This window comes from Pseudophryne corroboree, chromosome 2, assembly GCF_028390025.1.
Source record: "Pseudophryne corroboree isolate aPseCor3 chromosome 2, aPseCor3.hap2, whole genome shotgun sequence".
NCBI classification, from domain to species: domain Eukaryota; kingdom Metazoa; phylum Chordata; class Amphibia; order Anura; family Myobatrachidae; genus Pseudophryne; species Pseudophryne corroboree.
This window is the reverse complement of record NC_086445.1, coordinates 110,702,708-110,724,217: the sequence shown is the minus strand read 5'-3', so window position 1 is coordinate 110,724,217 and position 21,510 is coordinate 110,702,708. Positions and strand designations below refer to the sequence as shown.

Genomic DNA, 21,510 nt, shown 5'->3' with positions numbered 1-21,510 from the left:
TCACCCTTTCCTTTAAGCTCTCTACAGGGAAAAGGCATAAGTGCATTGTTTTTCACAATATACTTTTTGCACAGTTTGCTGCAGGATCCCAATCGTGCCACGTTTTTGTTTTACAGATGCTGATGCAGTGTGCCAGTGAGAGCACTTCATTCTTAAAGGGAAAACTAAATGAGGATTCTAGAATTGTCTCGTTGGAAACATTAATATCCCAGTGTCTGAGCTGTGTGTGTAACTGTACAAAGGTAATTTGTCACGTTTCATTTCTAGTGTATCACAAGGGTTTTATAGGCCCAGGTATACTCGCCTTAATTCTTCTACAGTCTACAGTATGTGTTATTCGATAGTACACTGCCAGCAGTAATGAGCACAGTCTTCCCTGACCACTGGAGATAGCGGTGGGCAAGCTGGATCGTGTAGTTAATAACAATTCAAGTACTTAATGTTTAGCATTTTAGTTTGACTTATTCAGTTCACTTCTGGGTGGAATTTTCCTTTAATTGCTAGCACAGTGGACTGGACCAGTCACTACTTTACTTTACCTGACTCCAGCAAAAACGGAAATATTTGCACAATATTCAAATGTGGTTGCAGTTCCCACTTTGAGCGCCATTCTCTTGATTGATTGATAAATGTCCACTTTTTTCAATCATATATTTTTTGCTTTATTGGTACTTTGAAATTTGTGAAATAAAATTGCACCTGCTAAATAAGGCAAATTGAGGCACAGAAATGAGTTTTCTAAGTGAGTGACTGCTGTGTTCTCTTTGTAGACTGGTCCAGCTGGGTTCTTCACAGATCTGTTCCTTCGCCTTATTACACAGAGGATGCTAACTGATTTGTATGACATTTGTAGACACTTGGTAAGTTAATGAAAAGATTCTAGTATACAGTATTTTTGGTTTAAAGAGAAGCATTCAGGAACGGAACATGCAATTACTTGGTCCCGCAGAAAAATTTGGAGGAGGCTCTGGCAGTTATGGTCCACCCTCCTGAGGTCAGTGCTCTTCTGAGAATGCGTGGGGGCCAGTGCCTGCAGTTTAACCCCAAGAGGGGTTGGGATTTGCTTCCCTGACCTGCAGGCCCCTGCAGTGGTCGTAGTTGTTTAGTGCAACTGAAAATAAGAGCGATGAATTGTATATCCTAAGATGGGTTTGTTATGTAATATCGGCGGTCTGGATGCTGGTGGTCACCTGACTGACAGCGGCATCCCGACACCGGACGGGGTAAGTATTTTAACCCTCCCCCAACCCTCCAGGGGTAGCAGCGATGGCAAACCCTCTGGGGGTAGCGACTACGACTAAACCTCAGGAAGGGAGGGGGGCATCCCTCCCCCCCCCACCCCCACCATGTAAATCTGGCTTCAGAATCATGGTACCCGAGAAAACTTTATTTAATTTTACACACTTTATTAATTGCTTTAGTGAATAGGAAGATGGTGTGACAATGCAATCTATAGTTACAAACTTGTAGATCATGTTATTAGTAAGCTGTACTTTGGCTCTGAATCAGGCCCATAGTCCTCCTCTGTATTTCATGTGATATACAGGTGACCTGTTTTGTAGTTCAGAGTAATGGAGATTCCAATAGATGGTATGGGTTTCACAAATCACTGGAACAAATTTTAACTTACAGATGTGTCCTCATACATCTAGCCTCAATACGCCACACAACGTGAGATGCCTGGCGTGAGTGAGCCGCCAGGTCCTGATGTAAAAAATGCATCTTAATTGCAACGCAGTTCAGCTAGGACGCTCCAGAGGACTCTGCTGATTAATCTGATATGCAACACTTGTATATCTGTGTGCAACTGAGTCTGTATACAGAGCACAGTGGTACTTGGACTGGGAAACGGCTGCGACCACTGCATCGTACAGATGTGTCCTCACTCATCTTTGCTCAAAAGAACAGCATGGTGTGGCGTGGCAACACGCACTGCCACAATTCTTTTGTCTGCTATTAATCGTGCGCACGCACCCGTGAACGCTGCCACAAAAGCTAACAACAACGGGTAGCAGGAGCTTATCATCCTGCTACCTGAGCCCATACATCCCCGCTGAGTCCCCCTCCATGGCAGCAGGAGCGTCCTCTTCCCGCTACCTGCGTGCGCTTAGCGACTTTCTGGTGTTACCTGCCGGAGCATGCGTATTCACGCTCCCGAGAATTCCACAATATGCTGGAATTTTTTTGCCTGCGATGCGTTTGCATTGCAGGCAAAGATGTATAAGGACACATCTATAGCACTTCCTATACAGATTTAGAGACTCTGCTGCACGCAGATACTGTAACTACAGTTGGTTTCTTGCTAGATTTCTCACCATGCTAAATTTCATCAGGAGGTTGCTGCACTGTTCTGGAGAATAATCTGTTTTGTAAATAAGTAGTCATGATGCGTTGTCCAGTACATTTTAGATCTATCAGCTACCCCATTTTGCTCTGGTGCAGGGGCGTAACTATGTATGTGCAATTGGTGCCTTTGTACGGAGAGCGGGGCTCTGTGTACAGCACAGTCATTGCTCCCATGGCCCTTACTGTTAGCTAGCAGGAAGCCTGTAACAGCACCCTGCAGCCGGTATCGCCGGAGCAGTGCCGCACATAGCGTTATTTGGACACTAACTGCAGTGGGGTGTAGTATGGCTGACCAGCAGTCAGGAGACCGCCGGTCAGCTTACCGACGCCGGGATCCCGGTGGGGAGGGGCGGGTGCAGCAAGCCCCTTGCGGGCTCGGTGGCGACCTGCGGTCGCCACGTGTTCTATTCCCACTCTGTGGGTGTCGTGGACACCCACAAGTGGAAATAGTCCCTGTTGGTCGGCATGCCGACCATCGGGATAGTGAGGGGTCGGGATGGTGGAGGAGGTCATGTGACTGTCGGTCTCCCGACCGCCGTTCACATGAATACCACCCACTGCAGTGTATACAGCTGTGTGGGCCATCTTCTAGCCACTCAACGCACTGCTGTGCTTCCAGGTCCTGGCAGACCCCAACCTCCTATGCATTGATGTCATGCTCAAGGGGGGCAGGACCGACACAGGGAGCATTAGAGCCCAGTTACATCTCTGCTCTGATATATTTCTCTCTGCCAAGCTTTACTAGGAAATTCTCTGTTTTCATTTCCATTGTCACTGCGGAATGTGAGTGGATTTCTTTGAAACATATTACTCACCATTGTTATATTGGGGGTCATTGAGACTCGAACACAGCAGCTCCATTCGGTGGTCTGCACGACCCTTCACCTTGCGGCCGCATCTGCAGGGTGATTGACAGTGGCGGCCATCGTTGGGGCGGCGACGCTGCATTCCACTGGCAGTGTGAGCTGAACGGGGGCACGCCGGGATCATTTTTTAGGCGCCCTTTGTGGCGTCACACACAGCAGCTCCAGTAGAAAAAAAAAAATGGCTGTGGAGCGCCTTACAGCGCAGCCAGGCGTTTAGCTGACAGACTGGTCTCTAGTGACTGGTCTCTGTTAACAGGACTATTGCACTCTGTCTGGGATGCCTGGTTACATAACCCATTGCAGAATATGCTTCATGATCAGCCATCAAGCACACTGAGAAGCTTTATGCAGAATACCTTTTGTAAGCAGTGCCGTTTCAGCAAACAGACATTACTTCACTTGCACAACTAAAGCTGGGCATACACTATACAATTATCTGGCAGATAATCTGTGGTTGGAATGAAAACCTGGTAATGGATGAGAGCAACGGACAATCAACCATTTGCTCCCAAACACTGGAAATTGGACAAAACCTGTCATTTATACAAATTGGTAAAATCACGGACAGGTTTTGCCCATTTTCCAGTGTTTGGGAGCAAATGGTCGCTTGTCAGTTGCTGGCATCCATAAAGCTTAATATGGATGAGTCCAGATTCAAGAACATTCTACAGTAGAGATTATTACAGCACAGACATTAAAACCGTAAGATACTTGCAGCACCTGCTGTCCCTCCAGTGTAACTTCTCAACTGCTATTCAGCCTGGGGCTGTTGGCAGAGCTCCCAACTGTACCACATTTGATCCCATCCAAGGGTCGCAAGGGGGGTGGTGGTAGCTGACGGAAAACATAGGTACCGCTACTCTGCATGAGCGGGGTGTGAATAGATGCTGTGCAATGCTTACGGCATCTATACACATTGTATGAGAAAGCCTGGGGGCAGCCAAGCATCTCTAATACCCCTTTCTCTTACGTCCTAGAGGATGCTGGGGACTCCGTAAGGACCATGGGGATAGACTGGCTCCGCAGGAGACATGGGCACTAAGAAAGAACTTTAGGTATGGGTGTGCACTGGCTCCTCCCTCTATGCCCCTCCTCCAGACCTCAGTTTATTACTGTGCCCAGAGGAGACTGGGTGCATTACAGGGAGCTCTCCTGAGTTTTCCTGAAAAGAAAGTATTTGTTAGTTTTTTTGTTTTCAGGGAGCCTGCTGGCAACAGACTCCCTCAGCGAGGGACTGAGGGGAGAGAAACAGACCTACTTTAAGTTAGGCTCTGTTTCTTAGGCTACTGGACACCATTAGCTCCAGAGGGAACGGAACGCAGGTCTCACCCCGCAGTTCGTCCCAGAGCCGCGCCGCCGTCCTCCTTGCAGAGCCGGAAGACAGAAGCCGGGTGAGTATGTGAAGAAAGAAGACTTCAAAGGCGGTAGAAGACTTCAGATCTTCACTGAGGTAACGCACAGCGGTAGTGCTGTGTACCATTGCTCCCACACAGCACACACAAACGGCAGTCACTGTAAGGGTGCAGGGCGCAGGGGGGGCTCCCTGGGCAACAATATGGACCTCCAAAGGTGGCAATAAACTTATATACAGGCTGGGCGCTGTATATAAGAGATCCCCCGCCATATTTTGAATTTTTAAGCGGGACCGAAGCCTGCCGCTGAGGGGGCGGAGCTTGTTCCTCAGCAATCACCAGCGCCATTTTCTCCACAGCACACCGGACTCTCCCCTGCTTACACTGTGAAAGAAGGTTTTAAAGAAGGGGGGGAAGGGCACATAATTTGGCGCAAATAGATAATTACAGCGCTACTTGGGTAAACATATAGTGTGTTTTTTCCTGGGTCGTTAGCGCTGGGTGTGTGCTGGCATACTCTCTCTCTATCTCTCCAAAGGGCCTTTGTGGGGGAACTGTCTTCAGATAAGAGGTTTCCCTGAGTGTGTGGTGTGTCGGTACGCGTGTGTCGGCATGTCTGAGGTAGAAGGCTTTCCTAGTGAGGAGGTGGAGCAAATGAATGTGGTGTCTCCGTCGGCAACACCGACACCTGACTGGGTGGATATGTGGAATGTTTTAAGTGCTAATGTAAATTTATTGCACAAAAGGTTGGACAAAGCTGAGTCCAGGAATTATGCAGAGTCAGGCCCTGCCTGCCCCTATGTCGCAGGGACCCTCGGGGTCTCAAAAGCGCCCACTATCCCAAATAGTAGACACTAATACCGACACGGATTCTGACTCCAGTGTCGACTACAATGATGCAAAGTTACAGCCAAAATTGGCAAAAAGTATTCAATATATGATTATTGCAATAAAGGATGTTTTGCATATCACAGAGGAACCCCCTGTCCCTGACACGAGGGTACACATGTATAAGGAAAAGAAACCTGAGGTAACCTTTACCCCTTCTCATGAGCTGAACGAGTTATTTGAAAAGGCTTGGGAATCTCCAGACAAGAAACTGCAGATTCCCAAAAGGATTCTTATGACGTACCCTTTCCCGACTAAGGACAGGATATGGTGGGAATCCTCCCCGAGGGTAGACAAAGCGTTGACACGCTTATCCAAAAAGGTAGCACTGCCATCCCAAGATACGGCTACCCTCAGGGATCCTGTTGATCGCAAGCAGGAGGCTACATTAAAGTCCATTTACACACACTCTGGTACCTTACTCAGACCGGCGATAGCGTCGGCTTGGGTTTGTAGCGCTGTAGCAGCGTGGACAGATACCTTATCTGCGGAATTGGATACCCTGGATAAAGATACCATTTTATTAACCCTGGGTCATATTAAAGATGCTGCCTTATATATGAGGGATGCTCAAAGAGACATTGGCCTACTGGGTTCTAGAGTCAACGCTATGTCGATTTCTGCTAGACGAGTCCTATGGACCCGACAATGGACAGGTGATGCCGACTCAAAGAGGCATATGGAGGTTTTACCTTACAGGGGTGAGGAATTGTTTGGGGAAGGTCTCTCGGACCTGGTCTCCACTGCTACGGCAGGTAAATCAAATTTTTTGCCTTATATTCCCTCACAGCCTAAGAAAGCGCCACATTATCAAATGCAGTCCTTTCAGTCAAATAAAAAGAAGAGAGCACGAGGATTGTCCTTTCTTGCCAGAGGTAAGGGCAGAGGGAAAAAGCTGCCATCCACAGCTAGTTCCCAGGAGCAGAAGTCCTCCCCGGCCTCTACAAAATCCACCGCATGACGCTGGGGATCCGCTGAGGGAGTCCGCCCCAGTGGGGGCACGTCTTCGACTTTCCAGCCACATCTGGGTTCACTCACAGGTGGATCCCTGGGCAATAGAGATTGTTTCCCAGGGTTAAAAGCTGTAATTCGAAGAGGTGCCTCCTCGCCGGTTTTTCTAATCGGCCTTACCAGCTTCTCCCCCAGAAAGGGAGATAGTCTTAAATGCAATTCAAAAATTGTGTCTTCAACAGGTGGTGATCAAAGTTCCCCTGCTTCAACAAGAGAGGGGGTATTACTCAACCCTATTTGTAGTCCCGAAACCGGACGTTTCGGTCAGACCCATTTTAAATTTAAAATCCTTGAACCTATACTTGAAAAGGTTAAAGTTCAAGATGGAATCGCTCAGAGCGGTCATCGCCAGCCTAGAAGGGGGGGGATTATATGGTGTCCCTGGACATAAAGGATGCATACCTTCATGTTCCCATATATCCACCTCATCAGGCGTACCTGAGATTTGCGGTACAGGATTGTCATAACCAATTTCAGACGTTGCCGTTTGGGCTTTCCACGGCCCCGAGGATTTTCACCAAGGTAATGGCGGAAATGATGGTGCTCCTGCGCAAACAGGGGGTCACAATTATCCCATACTTGGACGATCTCCTAATAAAAGCGAGATCACGAGAGCAGTTGTTGAACAGCGTGTCACTTTCACTGGAGGTGTTACAGCAACACGGCTGGATTCTCAATATTCCGAAGTCACAGTTCGTTCCTACGACCCGTTTGACCTTCTTAGGCATGATTCTGGATACGGACCAGAAAAGGGTTTATCTTCCGATAGAAAAGGCCCAGAAACTCATGACTCTGGTCAGGGACCTATTGAAGCCAAAACGGGTGTCGGTGCATCACTGCACTCGAGTCCTGGGAAAGATGGTGGCATCTTACGAGGCCATTCCTTTCGGCAGGTTCCATGCGAGGACCTTCCAATGGGACCTACTGGACAAGTGGTCCGGGTCACATCTACAGATTCATCAGTATCTCTCCTGTGGTGGCTGCAGAGTGTTCACCTTCTGGAGGGTCGCAGATTCGGCATTTAGGACTGGGTTTTGGAGACCACGGACGCGAGCCTCCGAGGTTGGGGAGCAGTCACACAGGGAAGAAACTTCCAAGGTCTTTGGTCAAGTCAAGAGACTTGTCTCCACATCAACGTCCTGGAACTGAGGGCCATATACAACGCCCTTCGTCAAGCGGAGACTTTGCTTCGCGACCTACCGGTTCTGATCCAGTCAGACAACATCACTGCAGTAGCTCATGTAAACCGCCAAGGCGGCACAAGGAGCAGAGTGGCTATGGCGGAAGCCACCAGGATTCTTCCCTGGGCGGAAAATCATGTAGGCGGACTGTCAGCAGTGTTCATTCCGGGAGTGGACAACTGGGAAGCAGACTTCCTCAGCAGACACGATCTACATCCAGGAGAGTAGGGACTTCATCAGGAAGTCTTCGCACAGATTGCAAGTCAGTGGGGCCTGCCCTGTCAGCGTCCGGAGTCTTACCGGTACGCTGGGGCCACGGGGCTGGCTTCCTTGGCGTTGTGCGGGCGGCGGCGGGGGTGGGCTGCTGCGCCGGATCCGTGGGCAGCGGAGGTGAGGGGGTCCGCTCGTGGCGGCGGGATGCCGCTGCAGCGGGTCGCTCTTGCTGGGCCGTTGCTTGGAGACCAGGGGCGGTGAGCAATGTGGCTTTGCAAAAAGGTCTGCATTACTGGGCGCCGCCATGTTGGAGACCAAATTTTAAGCATAGTTCCTGTTTCCTGTTTCTTCCAGCCAATCCAGGGGAAGCTCTCCCTATAAAAGGGGGCTGGGTTAGGACAGGGATGCCAGTGCTTCAAGTTACAACCCTGTTGTAGGTGCTTTAGCCTGTGCTCCCAGGATTCCTGCTGTATCTTGGTTCCTCCTGATCCTGCTTGGTCGGTTCTCTGTTGCTGCTGCAGCCCTGCCGTTTCTTGCCTGCTACTGCCTGTGGAAGCGCTCCTGGAAAACCCGGTCCAGTAAGACTCTTTGGGCACAGTCGGCCCCGGTCTTCTGCCTCGTCTTTCAAGCCACACTCCACAGATCTCCTTCACCCTCCACGCCTTTGTACCACTGACCACAGCCTGCAGATTATTATCTTCAAGCCTCGTTTTCCAAACCACAGTCCACAGTCCTTGTCTCCAGCCACGTTTTCAACTACCATCCACAGTTCCACAGTTCATCATCTACAGTCTCGTCTTTCAAATCACAGTCCGCAGTTCTTCACCTCCAGCCACGTCTTTAACCATTGTGCTTCAGCCTCAGTTCCCTACCTCAGCCCTGTACATAATAAATACTTTCCATTGACTCTCAAACCCCGCCTATGTTCTTCATTGCTCCGTGTCCCATGCGAAGGAACTATATCCAGCCCCCTCATCTGGTTCATTCACAGCCTGCTACCCCCTCGGGCAAATCTCAGCTGCCGGATCCTTAAACCCTGCCAGACGTGACATGCCCCAGATAGACATGATGGCGTCCTGCTTAAACAAAAAACTACAGAAGTATTGCGCCAGGTCAAGAGACCCTCAGGCGGTGGCAGTGGACGCCCTAGTGACACCGTGGGTGTTCCAGTCGGTCTATGTGTTTCCTCCTCTTCCTCTCATCCCCAAGGTGTTGAGAATAATAAGAAAAAGAGGAGTACACACAATTCTCATTGTTCTAGATTGGCCACGAAGGGCCTGGTATCCGGATCTGCAGGAAATGCTCACGGAAGATCCGTGGCCTCTTCCTCTAAGACAGGACCTGCTACAACAGGGGCCCTGTCTGTTCCAAGACTTACCGCGGCTGCGTTTGACGGCATGGCGGTTGAACACCGGATCCTAGCGGAAAAGGGCATTCCGGATGAGGTCATTCCTACTGTGGTAAAGGCTAGGAAGGACGTGACAGCTAAACATTATCACCGAAAGTATGTTTCTTGGTGTGAGGCCAGTAATGCTCCTACAGAGGAATTCCATCTGGGCCGTTTTCTTCAATTCCTACAAACTGGAGTGGATTTGGGCCTAAAATTAGGCTCTCTTAAGGTTCAGGTTTCGGCCCTATCCATTTTCTTTCAGAAGGAATTAGCTTCTCTCCCAGAAGTACAGACTTTTGTGAAGGGAGTGCTGCATATTCAGCCTCCTTTTGTACCTCCGGTGGCGCCTTGGGACCTTAACGTGGTGTTGAGTTTCCTTAAGTCGCACTGGTTTGAACCACTTAAAACAGTGGAATTAAAATTTCTCACTTGGAAAGTGGTTATGTTGTAAGCCTTGGCTTCGGCTAGGCGAGTGTCGGAATTGGCGGCTTTGTCTCATAAAAGCCCCTATCTGGTTTTCCATATGGATAGAGCGGAATTGCGGACCCGTCCTCAATTCTTGCCTAAGGTGATTTCATCTTTTCATATGAACCAACCTATTGTGGTGCCTGTGGCTACGCGAGACTTGGAGGATTCAGAGTCCCTTGATGTGGTCAGGGCTTTTAAAATTTACGTAGCCAGAACGGCTAGGGTCAGGAAAACAGTGGCACTGTTTGTCCTGTATGCTGCCAACAAGGTTGGCGCTCCTGCTTCAAAGCAGACTATTGCTCGCTGGATCTGTAACACGATTCAGCAGGCTCACTCAACGGCTGGATTGCCGTTACCAAGATTAAGGCCCATTCCACTAGGAAGGTGGGCTCTTCTTGGGCGGCTGCCCGAGGGGTCTCGGCGTTGCAATTGTGCCGACCTGCTACTTGGTCGGGTTCAAACACCTTTGCAAAGTTCTACAAGTTTGATACCCTGGCTGAGGAGGATCTCCTGTTTGCTCAGTCGGTGCTGCAGAGTCATCCGCACTCTCCTGCCCGTTTGGGAGCTTTGGTATAATCCCCATGGTCCTTACGGAGTCCCCAGCATCCTCTAGGACGTAAGAGAAAATAAGATTTTAAACCTACCGGTAAATCTTTTTCTCCTAGTCCGTAGAGGATGCTGGACGCCCGTCCCAAGTGCGGACTACTTCTGCAAGACTTGTATATAGTTATTGCTTACATAAGGGTTATGTTACAGTTTTCATCAGTCTCTGTCTGATGCTGTGTTGTTTCATACTGTTAACTGGTTCGTGTATACCCTAGTTATACGGTGTGAATGGTGTGGACTGGTATTAATCTTGCCCTTGGATTAACAAATTCCTTTCCTCGTACTGTCCGTCTCCTCTGGGCACAGTTTCTCTAACTGAGGTCTGGAGGAGGGGCATAGAGGGAGGAGCCAGTGCACACCCATACCTAAAGTTCTTTCTTTGTGCCCATGTCTCCTGCGGAGAATCAATATGCCGGGTTGGTGAGCTCTAGTGTAGAAGGGGGCTCTAGCAAGGGTCGCAGCCGCGTCAGTCTCCCGGCTGCGACCCGTGCTACAAGTGGAAAAGGGGTATTAGAGTGCTGGGCATGCCCCCACAGTGATAAGAATGGGGGTGTTAAAAGGCCATGCCCCCTTGCCATGAAGCTCCACCCCTTTATTGGCCTCCAGGAGTAACATTGTTGGGAGGTATGCTAGGCAAGATTTTGTCTGGTGCCTCCCCATCCTATGTGGGAGCTTTTGCATACATAAAAAAGGGGCCTGGCATTGTGTAACGGGCACGGTCTCACAGAAGAGTTTGGCTTCGTGGTGCTGTGATCCCCTTCCCTCATCTCACACAACCTCAACCTCTTGTGTCTGCTGCCCATGCCCCCAGTCCCTCTCTCCCAGTGAATAGACACAGTGCCACATGCAAGTGAGAGTGGGGATCCCAACTCCCACCACCCCACCTGGGACACATCAGCCCGCGGCTGGGACAGCTTGACAGTGCCTGAAAAACTAGACTGTCCTGCCAAAATTGGGACAGTTGGGAGGTATGCTTATATTCTTTGATGTATTCTGGCCGCCCGCTGCTGTCTTCTGGCTGCTCATCGTCACAGCTCCTCTGCTCTACCTGCCTCATCAGTGCTGGTTAGTGTCATGATGTAACGCATGCGGCACCACAGTGAACGAAAAAAACTTTATTGCACCAGATCTGCCAGTGCACTACAGCTACAGTGGCTGCAATAAAGCTGCAGATCGAAATTGCGAATTAGAATGATGTCCAGCCTGTTCAGATGCCCCTAGAGCCGCCTCTGGGTGTTAGCCTCCAACAAACACAGTGCCTTGACTTGTAAGAAATAAATAAGCAAGTACATCTCTTGTTTTCTCTGACACTGATATGTGACAGTGGACAGTCCAGAAGCAGTTACTCACAGATTGTCAGCAGTTTGTTAGAGTACTAACTCTGTCCTCTAGAGATCTCAGCTGCAATTTCATTCTGCTTCACTGCAGATATATATATATATATATATATATATATATATATATATATATATATATATATACATACACACACACACACAGAGCTCTCTTCCATTTTTTGACTCAAATCACTCTGGGGCAGATTTATTAAGCCTGGTGAAGTGATAAAATGGAAGGTGATAACTTCACCAGGCTTAATAAATCTGCCCCTCTGTTGCTTACTGACACCTTCTTCTTTTTCATGTTGCCTTCTCCTCAGCTGACACTCCCTTCAGCTGCTGACTCTCCCAAAGCTGGGCGGACGTATTCTCATCAGGCTTGCATCTCTCACAGCCAGTGGCGCAGCAGATGGTTATATAGGGAAATGCAGAATCTGTTAGTAACCGTATGCCATATCAAACACAAAGGAAGACTATGTAACTTAAATCTTCAATAAGAACTGTGTAAGGAATGAAATAAACACATATCAGATTGAGACATGGAAGAAAACTACAAGCATTGCTGAAATAACTGTAACCAAAAGGATTATCATAGGAATGTAGTCTAAATACCCCCTCACCCCAATTTAATTTCAGATTTTCATATAAAGGTACCCGATTATTTATCCCATAAGTAATATACTTTGTATTCAGTACCATTTACGTTTCAACTGATAAATAATTTTGTAGATAACAAGCAGTGGGCACACTGCAGAGGCCACAGAAGAAGACTTCATGGACGTAGACACAAGAACGGCTGCAGAAGACCAAGTTGTGGACCTGTTTGATGATGACTCTGCTACTGAGGCTGCAGAAAGCACAGACTACGGGGAGCTGCAGTATGGCACTGGTAGGCAAACAGACCACTAAAGCCAACAGGAAAGGCACAGATATTGCCTTCCTTAAAGTTGTATGTTAGTATTGTTCTCATTACTAATATGGTAAATACAGAGCCGGATTAAGGGGGGTGCCAAGGGGGTCAGTACCCCGGGCCCCCCTGGCAAAAGGGGCTCCCCAGCCGAAGCTGCTCTGCACCGCTCTGGTGCTGCTGTCCCCTCTGCCCTGTATCTGACACTGACCCGTGAGGAGTGGGGAGCGCAAAATCCACACCTCCCTCTCCAGCAGCCGGGAGTCTTCTCCTCCCTGCTGCAGCGTGGAGCCTTAACACTGAATTCTCCTGTTGCCGTTGTCTCAGCCTGGCTTTGTGCTGTGCTGCGCTTGGGGGGGTGAGGAGAAAATAGGGGGGTGGCGGCGTGGCCCAAATGTTTTTGTTTTCAATGCCCGCTGTCCGGTCCTACGGCAGGCATTCGGAGCCCCGCCCCCTTGTAGCTGTATACGGCGATTCGGGGGTCGGATCAGAGGGGGTGGAGCTAATTAGAGATAATTGTTATAGCAACACAATATATTGGCTCCGCCCCCTCCAGGCGACCCGCAAATCACGGCATTTTTTGCCGTGGGGGCGGGGCCTAATGGTGAACTGTGTCCCTGGCTCCCAGCAATATCTCCTGGCTGTGGCATCCATTCCTCACCCCTTTCCTCAGGCTTCAATGTAAGTGTGTGCACAGGTGGTGTTCTATCTGTGTATACTGTATGTATATGTTCTATTAGTGTATATGTATGTGTGTATATTTTCTATGTGTGTGTGTATGTGTTTTATGTGTATGTTATGTATTTGTGAGTATGTGGGTGTATGAGATCTATGTAATGTGTATGTATGTATGTATGTATGTATATATATATATATATATATATATATATATATATATACACATACCAATCGATTGGCCGGCACTCCCTCTCCTTAATCAGCAGCTGTGATGCTCTTTACACTGCTTTCACATAAACCTCCAAAAGTATGTCACTCAGTCTCAGCGGGCTTCTTAATCACAAACGCCAGCTAGTTCAGCAACGTTTCGGGTTTTATTTACCCTTTTGTCGTATATGTGCTGTTTGACAAAGGGTAAATAAAACCCGAAACGTTGCTGAACTAGCTGGCGTTTGTGATATGTGATTAAGAAGCCCGCTGAGTGATATACTTTTGAAGTGTGTAAATAAATATATATATATATATATATATATATATATATATATAGTGGTCGAAGTGGGGCAGTATACGGTGGTATGGTATACCGCCACTTCTTCCACTGACCAGGAAATTAGTAAATTAAAGTGCAGCAGGAGGCGAGGGAAGTGGCCATCCTGCTGCACATGTTGCTCCCCGTCCCTGCGCGGCGGCCGCGGCTGTGTAGAGCACTGTACTAGCTCACAGCCGCTCACCACCAACAGCCACCCACCGCACGCCGTTCACCGCAGCCAGCCACCAGCCGCTCACCGCCGCCAACCACCCGCCGCTCACCCACAACAAATGAGGTAATGTTCCCCTGCTGTCACCTATCTCCCTGTCGTTACCGTCCCTGTCCCTACTGTCACTCTCTCTCCCTGCTGTCACTGTCGTCACTCTCTCTCTCTGTCGTCACTCTCTCTCGCCCTGCTGTCACTGTCGTCACTCTCTCCCTGTCGTTACTCTCTCTCTCTCCCTATCACCACTCTCTCTCCCTGTCGTCACTCTCTCTCTCTCTCTCTCTCTCTCTCTCCCTGTCGTCACACTCTCTCTCTCTGTCGTCACTCTGGCTGTCCCTGCTGTCACAATTTCAGCTCATTCAGTGTGCTACAATGTGAATTTCGGCTCATTCAGTGTGCTATAATGTGAATTTCGACTCATTCAGTGTGCTATAATGTGAATTTCAGCTTATTCAGTGTGCTATAATGTGAATTTCTGCTCATTCAGTGTGCTACAAGGTGAATTTCGGCTCAATCAGTGTGCTACAATGTGAATTTTGGCTCATTCAGTGTGCTATAATGTGAATTTCTGCTCATTCAGTGTGCTATAATGTGAATTTCAGCTCATTCAGTGTGCTATAATGTGAATTTCAGCTCATTCAGTGTGCTATAATGTGAATTTCTGCTCATTCAGTGTGCTACAAGGTGAATTTCGGCTCAATCAGTGTGCTACAATGTGAATTTTGGCTCATTCAGTGTGCTATAATGTGAATTTCGGCTCATTCAGTGTGCTATAATGTGAATTTCGGCTCATTCAGTGTGCTACAATGTGAATTTCGGCTCATTCAGTGTGCTACAAGGTGAATTTCGGCTCATTCAGTGTGCTACAAGGTGAATTTTGGCTCATTCAGTGTGCTACAATGTGAATGTCGGCTCATTCAGTGTGCTACAATGTGAATTTCGGCTCATTCAGTGTGCTACAATGTGAATTTCGTCTCATTCAGTGTGCTACAATGTGAATCTCGGCTCATTCAGTGTGCTACAATGTGAATCTCGGCTCATTCAGTGTGCTACAATGTGAATCTCGGCTCATTCAGTGTGCTATAATGTGAATCTCGGCTCATTCAGTGTGCTATAATGTGAATCTCTGCTCATTCAGTGTGCTACAATGTGAATCTCCGCTTGTACCATGTGCTATAATGTGAAAGGGAGACCAGTACTAGATAGTATAAGGGGTTCTACTACACTGGACATGCCCCCTTTTGTGTGACCGCATAATTGTGTCCTTGACTTTTGCATACCCCCACTTCAAAATTTCCACTTCGACCACTGTATATATATATATATATATATATATATATATATATATATATATATATATATATATATATATATATATATATATACGCGCACACGTACACACACACACACACACACACACATACACTTGTGTGTGCATCAAAGGAAACCCCCTTCCGAATCCTGCTTTTGCCCCTGCGGGGGGTTGTTGTTGCTGGTGGGGGGGCCCCCTGTCTTGGGTGCCCTGGGCCCCCCAAGGGCTTAATCCGGCCCTGGGTAAATATAAACAAAATAATAATCTGTTTAAAGAGAATACAGTACAGATTGAGTATCCCATATCCACATATTCCGAAATACGGAATATTCCGAAATACGGACTTTTTTGAGTGAGAGTGAGATAGTGAAACCTTTGTTTTCTGATGGCTTAATGCACAGAGTTATTAAATATATTGTATTAAATGACCTTCAGGCTGTGTGTATAAGGTGTATATGAAACATAAATGAATTGTGTGAATCTAGACACACTTTGTTTAATGCTCAAAGTTATTAAAAATGTTGGCTAAAATGACCTTCAGGCTGTGTGTATAAGGTGTATATGTAACATAAATGCATTCTGTGCTTAGACTTGGGTACCATCACCATGATATCTCATTATGGTATGCAATTATTCCAAAATACGGAAAAATCTGATATCCAAAATACTTCTGGTCCCAAGCATTTTGGATAAGGGATACTCAACCTGTACTATGAAAAATCTAAAATAGAATATGTTCTAACAGTGTACCAGAAATATTAATTTATTGTTATCCTTTATTTATATGGCGCCACAAGGGATCCGCTGCGCCCAATTACTGAGTACATTAATAAGTAAAACGGGAAAACAGTGACTTACAGTTGAAGACAATATAGGACAAGTACAGGGTACATAAACATATTGTTGCTGCATCAGCAGACACTGAAATAAATATCAGGATGACAGATAACAGTGAGTTTTGATGCTGTCGAAGATGGTTTCAGTAAGAGAAGGAAAAGTACATGAGGGAAGAGGGCCCTTGTGAGAACTTACATTCTAAAAGGGAGGGGTAGACAGACAGGGGTGACACATATGGGGTACACAGCGTGGAACAAAGGGTTAGGATAGGAGTTGGCTGGGTTTGGTGAAGAAGTGGATCTTGAGAGCGCATTTGAATTGTTGTGGAGAGTCTGAGGGGGAGAGGTAGAGAATTCCAAAGAAAGGGTTCAGCATGTAACCAGTAGGCAGAAGAGGCAACATGCATTAGCCGAGCTAAGAGGACAGGTGGGAGTGTAAAGGGAGATAAGGTCATAGATGTATATCGGAGAGGAGCTTGAATTGGATTCAGAAAGGGGATGGTAACCAGTGAAGGGCTTGTAGGAGAGGGAAGGTGACTGTAGTGTGTTTGGTAAGGAAGATGAGTCTGGCTGCAGCATGGAGGATAGATTGGAGTGGAGAGAAGCATTTGTCCGGGATGCCAGATAGGAGGAGATTACAATAGTCCCGTCTGGAGATGACCACTACGTGGATAAGGGTCTTCGTAGCGTCCTGGGTGAGGAATGGTCTGATCCTGGAAATATTTTAGAGCTGAAAATGGCAGGTTTGTGAGAGGTGCTGAATGTGTGGTTTGAAGGAGAGGGAGGAGTCAATTATTACTCTAAGATAGCGCACTTGGGGGCTAGAGGAGATAGTGCCATCAGTAGATAATTAAATTGTGGGAGGTGAGGTTGTGCGGGAGGGTGGGAAGATGATCAGCTCAGTCTTAGACATGTTAAGTTTAAGAAAGCGCTGGGACATCCAAAAAGGGATAGCAGAGAGACAGTTGGAGACACGAGTGGGGAGAGGTCACGGGAGGAAAGGTAGATTTGAGTATCATCAGCATAGAGATGATATTGGAACTCCAAAAGAGCTAAAGAGTTTACCTAAAGAGTAGGGATAGAGAGAGAAAAGGAGAGGATCAACCAGGAAAGGGCAGTATCACGCTGACCAAGGAAGTCAAGGATTTGCAGGAGAGAGTGGTATACCGGGTCAAGAAGAATAAGCAGAGGGTAGTGGCCCCCAGATTTGGCAGCATGGAGGTCATTGCAGACTTTTGTGAGGGCGGTTTCAGTGGAGTGGAGAGGATGGAAGCCAGACAGGAATGGGTCAAGCAGTGAGTGGGAGGAAAAAACGGCAGTAAGGTGGTTGTTTTCAATACGCTCAAGGAATTTGGAGGCAAAAGGGAAGAGAGAGATGGGTTGGTAGTTGCAGAGGGTGTTTGGATCAAGGGTAGGTTTTTTAAGAATAGAGGAGACCAGTGCATGCTTGAAGGCAGATGGGACAGTGCCTAATGGTAGGGGATAGATTGAGGAGGTGGGCAAGAAGGGAACAGGCAGAAGGAGAGAGGTATTAAAGGAGGCAGGAGGGTGTTAGGGTCATGTGAGGAGGTGGTGGGGGTTGAGGAATGGGTGAGTGCCATGACTTCCTCCCCAGGTACTATGAAAAAGATGTCAGAGTTGGTAAGAAGGATGGGGAGGCGTGGTAAGGGAAAGGAAGTGACTGGTTTCTGGTGGGATGTGATGTCCTGATATATGGAGTTTATTGTGGATGTGAAGTAAGTGGCAAAGTCAAGAGCAGAGAGTAGGGATCTTAAACATATATGTAGTCCTTCATGTGTAAAATGGCATTGTGTGAAATGACAAATGATGGACTATTATAGTGTCAGACCTGTGTGTGTCTCTGTAGGTGCTGTGAGCCCTTTGTCAGAGGAGCATCTGACCAAATCAGAGATGGTGCTGTTACAGACCCTGCAATTCCTCTGCTTCTGTGCATCAGCTGACGCCAACCATACTGCCAATTTCAGGCCTTCTGATATAAGGAGGAAACTACTGAATCTCATTGATACGTCGCTGGACATGAGCAAACCTCTACATCTCCATGTGGTGAGATGAGTACTATGAGCTGCTGCCAACCCAGCTAATATTAACTGTCGCTACAGTTGTTTATACTATACTTCTAGTATCAAATGTAAATCTATCAACAGTATCTTGGACTCATCATACGCCGGGTTGCTGTTTTATTGTGCGCATTGTTTCAGTGATTTTCTTTCTCCTGTCTCTCATCTCTTTCCCCTTCACCCCTCCCCCTGCCCTCTATATATCTGTCTTCCCACCCTCTCGGTCTCTCTGTTCATCTATGTCGTCTTCCTGTCTTTCATCTGTGTGTCATCCACCCACCCCATCCTGTCTCTCATCTTCTCATCTCTGTTGTCTTGTCTTTCATCTCTGTGTCATCCGCCCATCCCGTCTCTCTCTCTCGGTCTCATTTTTGTCAACCTCATCGCTCCTTCTCTCTGTATCTCATCTGTGTACAAAATTGATCTAAAGTGAACACTCTCCTTTTAGTACTTTGAAATGCAGTTTTGTTTGTGCAATTTAATTGTATTCTGTATTACTGTTATGAGTGTCTACCGTGATCTTGAGCCTGCTGAAAAAACTTTGCTTCACCTACAGTATAACAGCCCCCTTTCCTGAAACTACTATCATTCAATCAAGGGAACAGGATGCTTCAAAAAGACTCACTGATACTAATTCTATATAGAAAACGAATCAGTTCCTCAGAATAGCACTGGTAAATTGAAATGAAGAGTATGCTAGTGGGTTTTCCAAATAGCACAGGTGCTGTAATTGCACTGTAGAGAAATACTGACCACTGTGATTGTAACCATAAAGATCTATAGAGCATATTACAAATTCAGCTGAGTATATAAACAGATTACAGCAGATATCTATTTCACTTTAAATTAATTATATGTATTGTATTTTATCTCTCCTTGTAGTATTTACAGGTGCTAAATGACCTGCCTGTGAAGGACGTTGCTCTGCCAGTGGATGACATTAATACTTTACTGAAACCTCTGGCGTAAGTCTTATTCCCAGACTGACCTGTTGTTACCTGGTACCTGTCTTGTGTTAACGTCTCACCCTCTGCACCCCTTTAGGGAAGTGTGCTCCTCCTACCGGCGAGACCAGGAGGTGTGCGCTGTGATTCTCACCAGCCTTCTTCCCATCGTGCTGTGCCTGGGGCAGAATCAGGAGGATACTGAAGACACTAGCGATGCTGATGGGCAGCTCCTCAGTGTTATTCAGGCTTTCTGGTAGGAATTACAGAACAGATGATCATCCTGAGGCATGTTTGATTAGTATGTAATCCATATGTAATCTTTGTACCTGACAGGCTTTTAGCAAGGGATGGAAAATACACAGCATTGGTGCGAGTCCCACTTGTGAATTGCATGGAGACACTGATCGAGGTACATCTGAACCTAGAGTAATGTTGTGTGTTAGATGTGAATAATGCCAATCTTTGTCAGGCCGCACCTCTGGGTTTGCTTGGATTGATGCTGTTATAATGCTGGTGCTGAGGAGAATAATCCGCCTCCTTCTCTGTCCCTTCCCACCTCTGATGCTGCCCTGCTCAGTGCTATAAATGCTGGGACGACAGGCCAAGCTCCGTCCGCTGTATGTTAAATATGTTAGGTTTGCAAGCTGACTCTGTCAGAGGGGCCTAGGTCTCCTTGCTTAGCTTTGAAACTAAAGTATGCCTCTGCCCCTACCCGTATGCCTCTGCCCCTACCCGTATGCCTCTGCCCCTACCCGTGTGTACCTCTTCCCCATACCCATGTGTGCCTCTTCCCCATACCCATGTGTGCCTCTGCCCTTACCCCTGGGTGCCTCTGCCCTTACCCCTGGGTGCCTCTGCCCTTACCCCTGGGTGCCTCTGCCCTTACTCGTGGGTGCCTCTGCCCTTACCCGTGGGTGCCTCTGCCCCTGCCCATATGTGCCTCTGTATTTCTCCTGGTATTCCAGAGTTATGCCCGAAAACTATGGATTTTTACATGTCACTCCCTTCCTACCCCCACCCCTAGGGGTGCTTGGGGTGTCTTATCCCCACAGTACTGTTTTCCAGATTGTAAGTCATATACACACACACACACACACACACACACACACACACACACACACACACACACACACACACACACACACACACTCATACACATACACATACACACACACACAAACACGTTTTTATACTGTATATATAGTTTCTCCTGGCAGAGTCCTTTTATCCTCTGCATAGTGGACACATTTACTTATTATAGAGATCATTGATTTCTACATTGAACTGCAGGACCTACTGTACCTTGAAATCGGTATTTCTATTGTTGTTTCCCATGCTTCATTTGGGCAGCACGTTAGGTGTAATGAATAGCATTACTGCCTCACAGCACTGTTGCCATCATGGCCTTAACTGTGGGGAGCTTGTATATTCTCCCCATGCTTGCGTGAGTTTCTTACAGGTTTCCTCCCATAATCCAAATATATACAGGTAGGTTAATTGGCACTTGCAAAAATATACCCTTGTTTGTATATGTGTGTACATGTAGTAGGAAATAAATATACGGAGAACATTTGGCCATACACATTAGTCCCTGTCCCAGTGGAGCTTGGCGGTACAGTGCATCGCCAAGCAGCAACATGAAGGGGGAATACAAAGCATAAGAAGTGGGAAAAACGTAGCATACATTACAAACATTACGCATAGTTCATACTGCACATAGCAATTGTACTATAGATTCGACATATATACATATTATACATGTCAGACTTTTTATATATTGTTCAGCTGGTGGACAGCTAGTGGGAAGAAGCTATTAATGGATCTGGTCGACTTCGCTGGAATGGACCTGTAGCGTCTGCCTGATGGAAGCAGTTCAAACAGTTTGTGACCTGGGTGCTGCATATCTGCCACAATTTTCTCCGCTCGCTTCCTGTCCCTTGACTGGTATAATTACTGGATGGGAGGAAGGTCAGCCCCAACAATCTTTTCAGCTGTCCTCCCCACCCTTTGCAGCCTCCGTCTGTCACTCTCATTGGCGGCTCCACACCAGACTGTAGGAACATAGGACCGATTCTACGATTGGTGTGTAGAAGATGAGCAGCAGCTTCTGCGGGATGTTGAATTTCGTGAGTTGCCTCAGAAAGAACATCCGCTGCTGGGCCTTCTTTACCGCAGTGCTTGTGTTGGGTTCCCATTTAAGGTCTCGGGAATTTTTTGACCCTAGGAATTTGAAGGAGTCGACCCACGAAACCACGCTGTCGGCTATTACCAGTGGTTGCATGACATTGGGTTTCCTTCTGAAGTACACCACCATCTTAACTGTTGTGAGGGGATTTAGG

The 21,510-nt window shown here is 47.3% G+C and overlaps 1 protein-coding gene across 3 annotated transcripts in view; it reads left to right on the top strand.

Annotated features, from left to right (window-relative positions):
• ATM (ATM serine/threonine kinase) overlaps window positions 1-21,510 on the top strand; it is a 434,777-nt gene that overhangs the window by 123,067 nt on the left and 290,200 nt on the right. For all 3 annotated transcript variants that reach the window (XM_063951603.1, XM_063951598.1, XM_063951604.1), the window contains exons 15-21: window positions 117-242; window positions 771-860; window positions 12,388-12,547; window positions 18,014-18,210; window positions 19,107-19,189; window positions 19,269-19,424; window positions 19,505-19,580. In XM_063951603.1, the coding sequence (XP_063807673.1) occupies window positions 117-242; window positions 771-860; window positions 12,388-12,547; window positions 18,014-18,210; window positions 19,107-19,189; window positions 19,269-19,424; window positions 19,505-19,580 (888 nt within the window). The remainder of the gene's footprint in view (window positions 1-116; window positions 243-770; window positions 861-12,387; window positions 12,548-18,013; window positions 18,211-19,106; window positions 19,190-19,268; window positions 19,425-19,504; window positions 19,581-21,510) is intronic.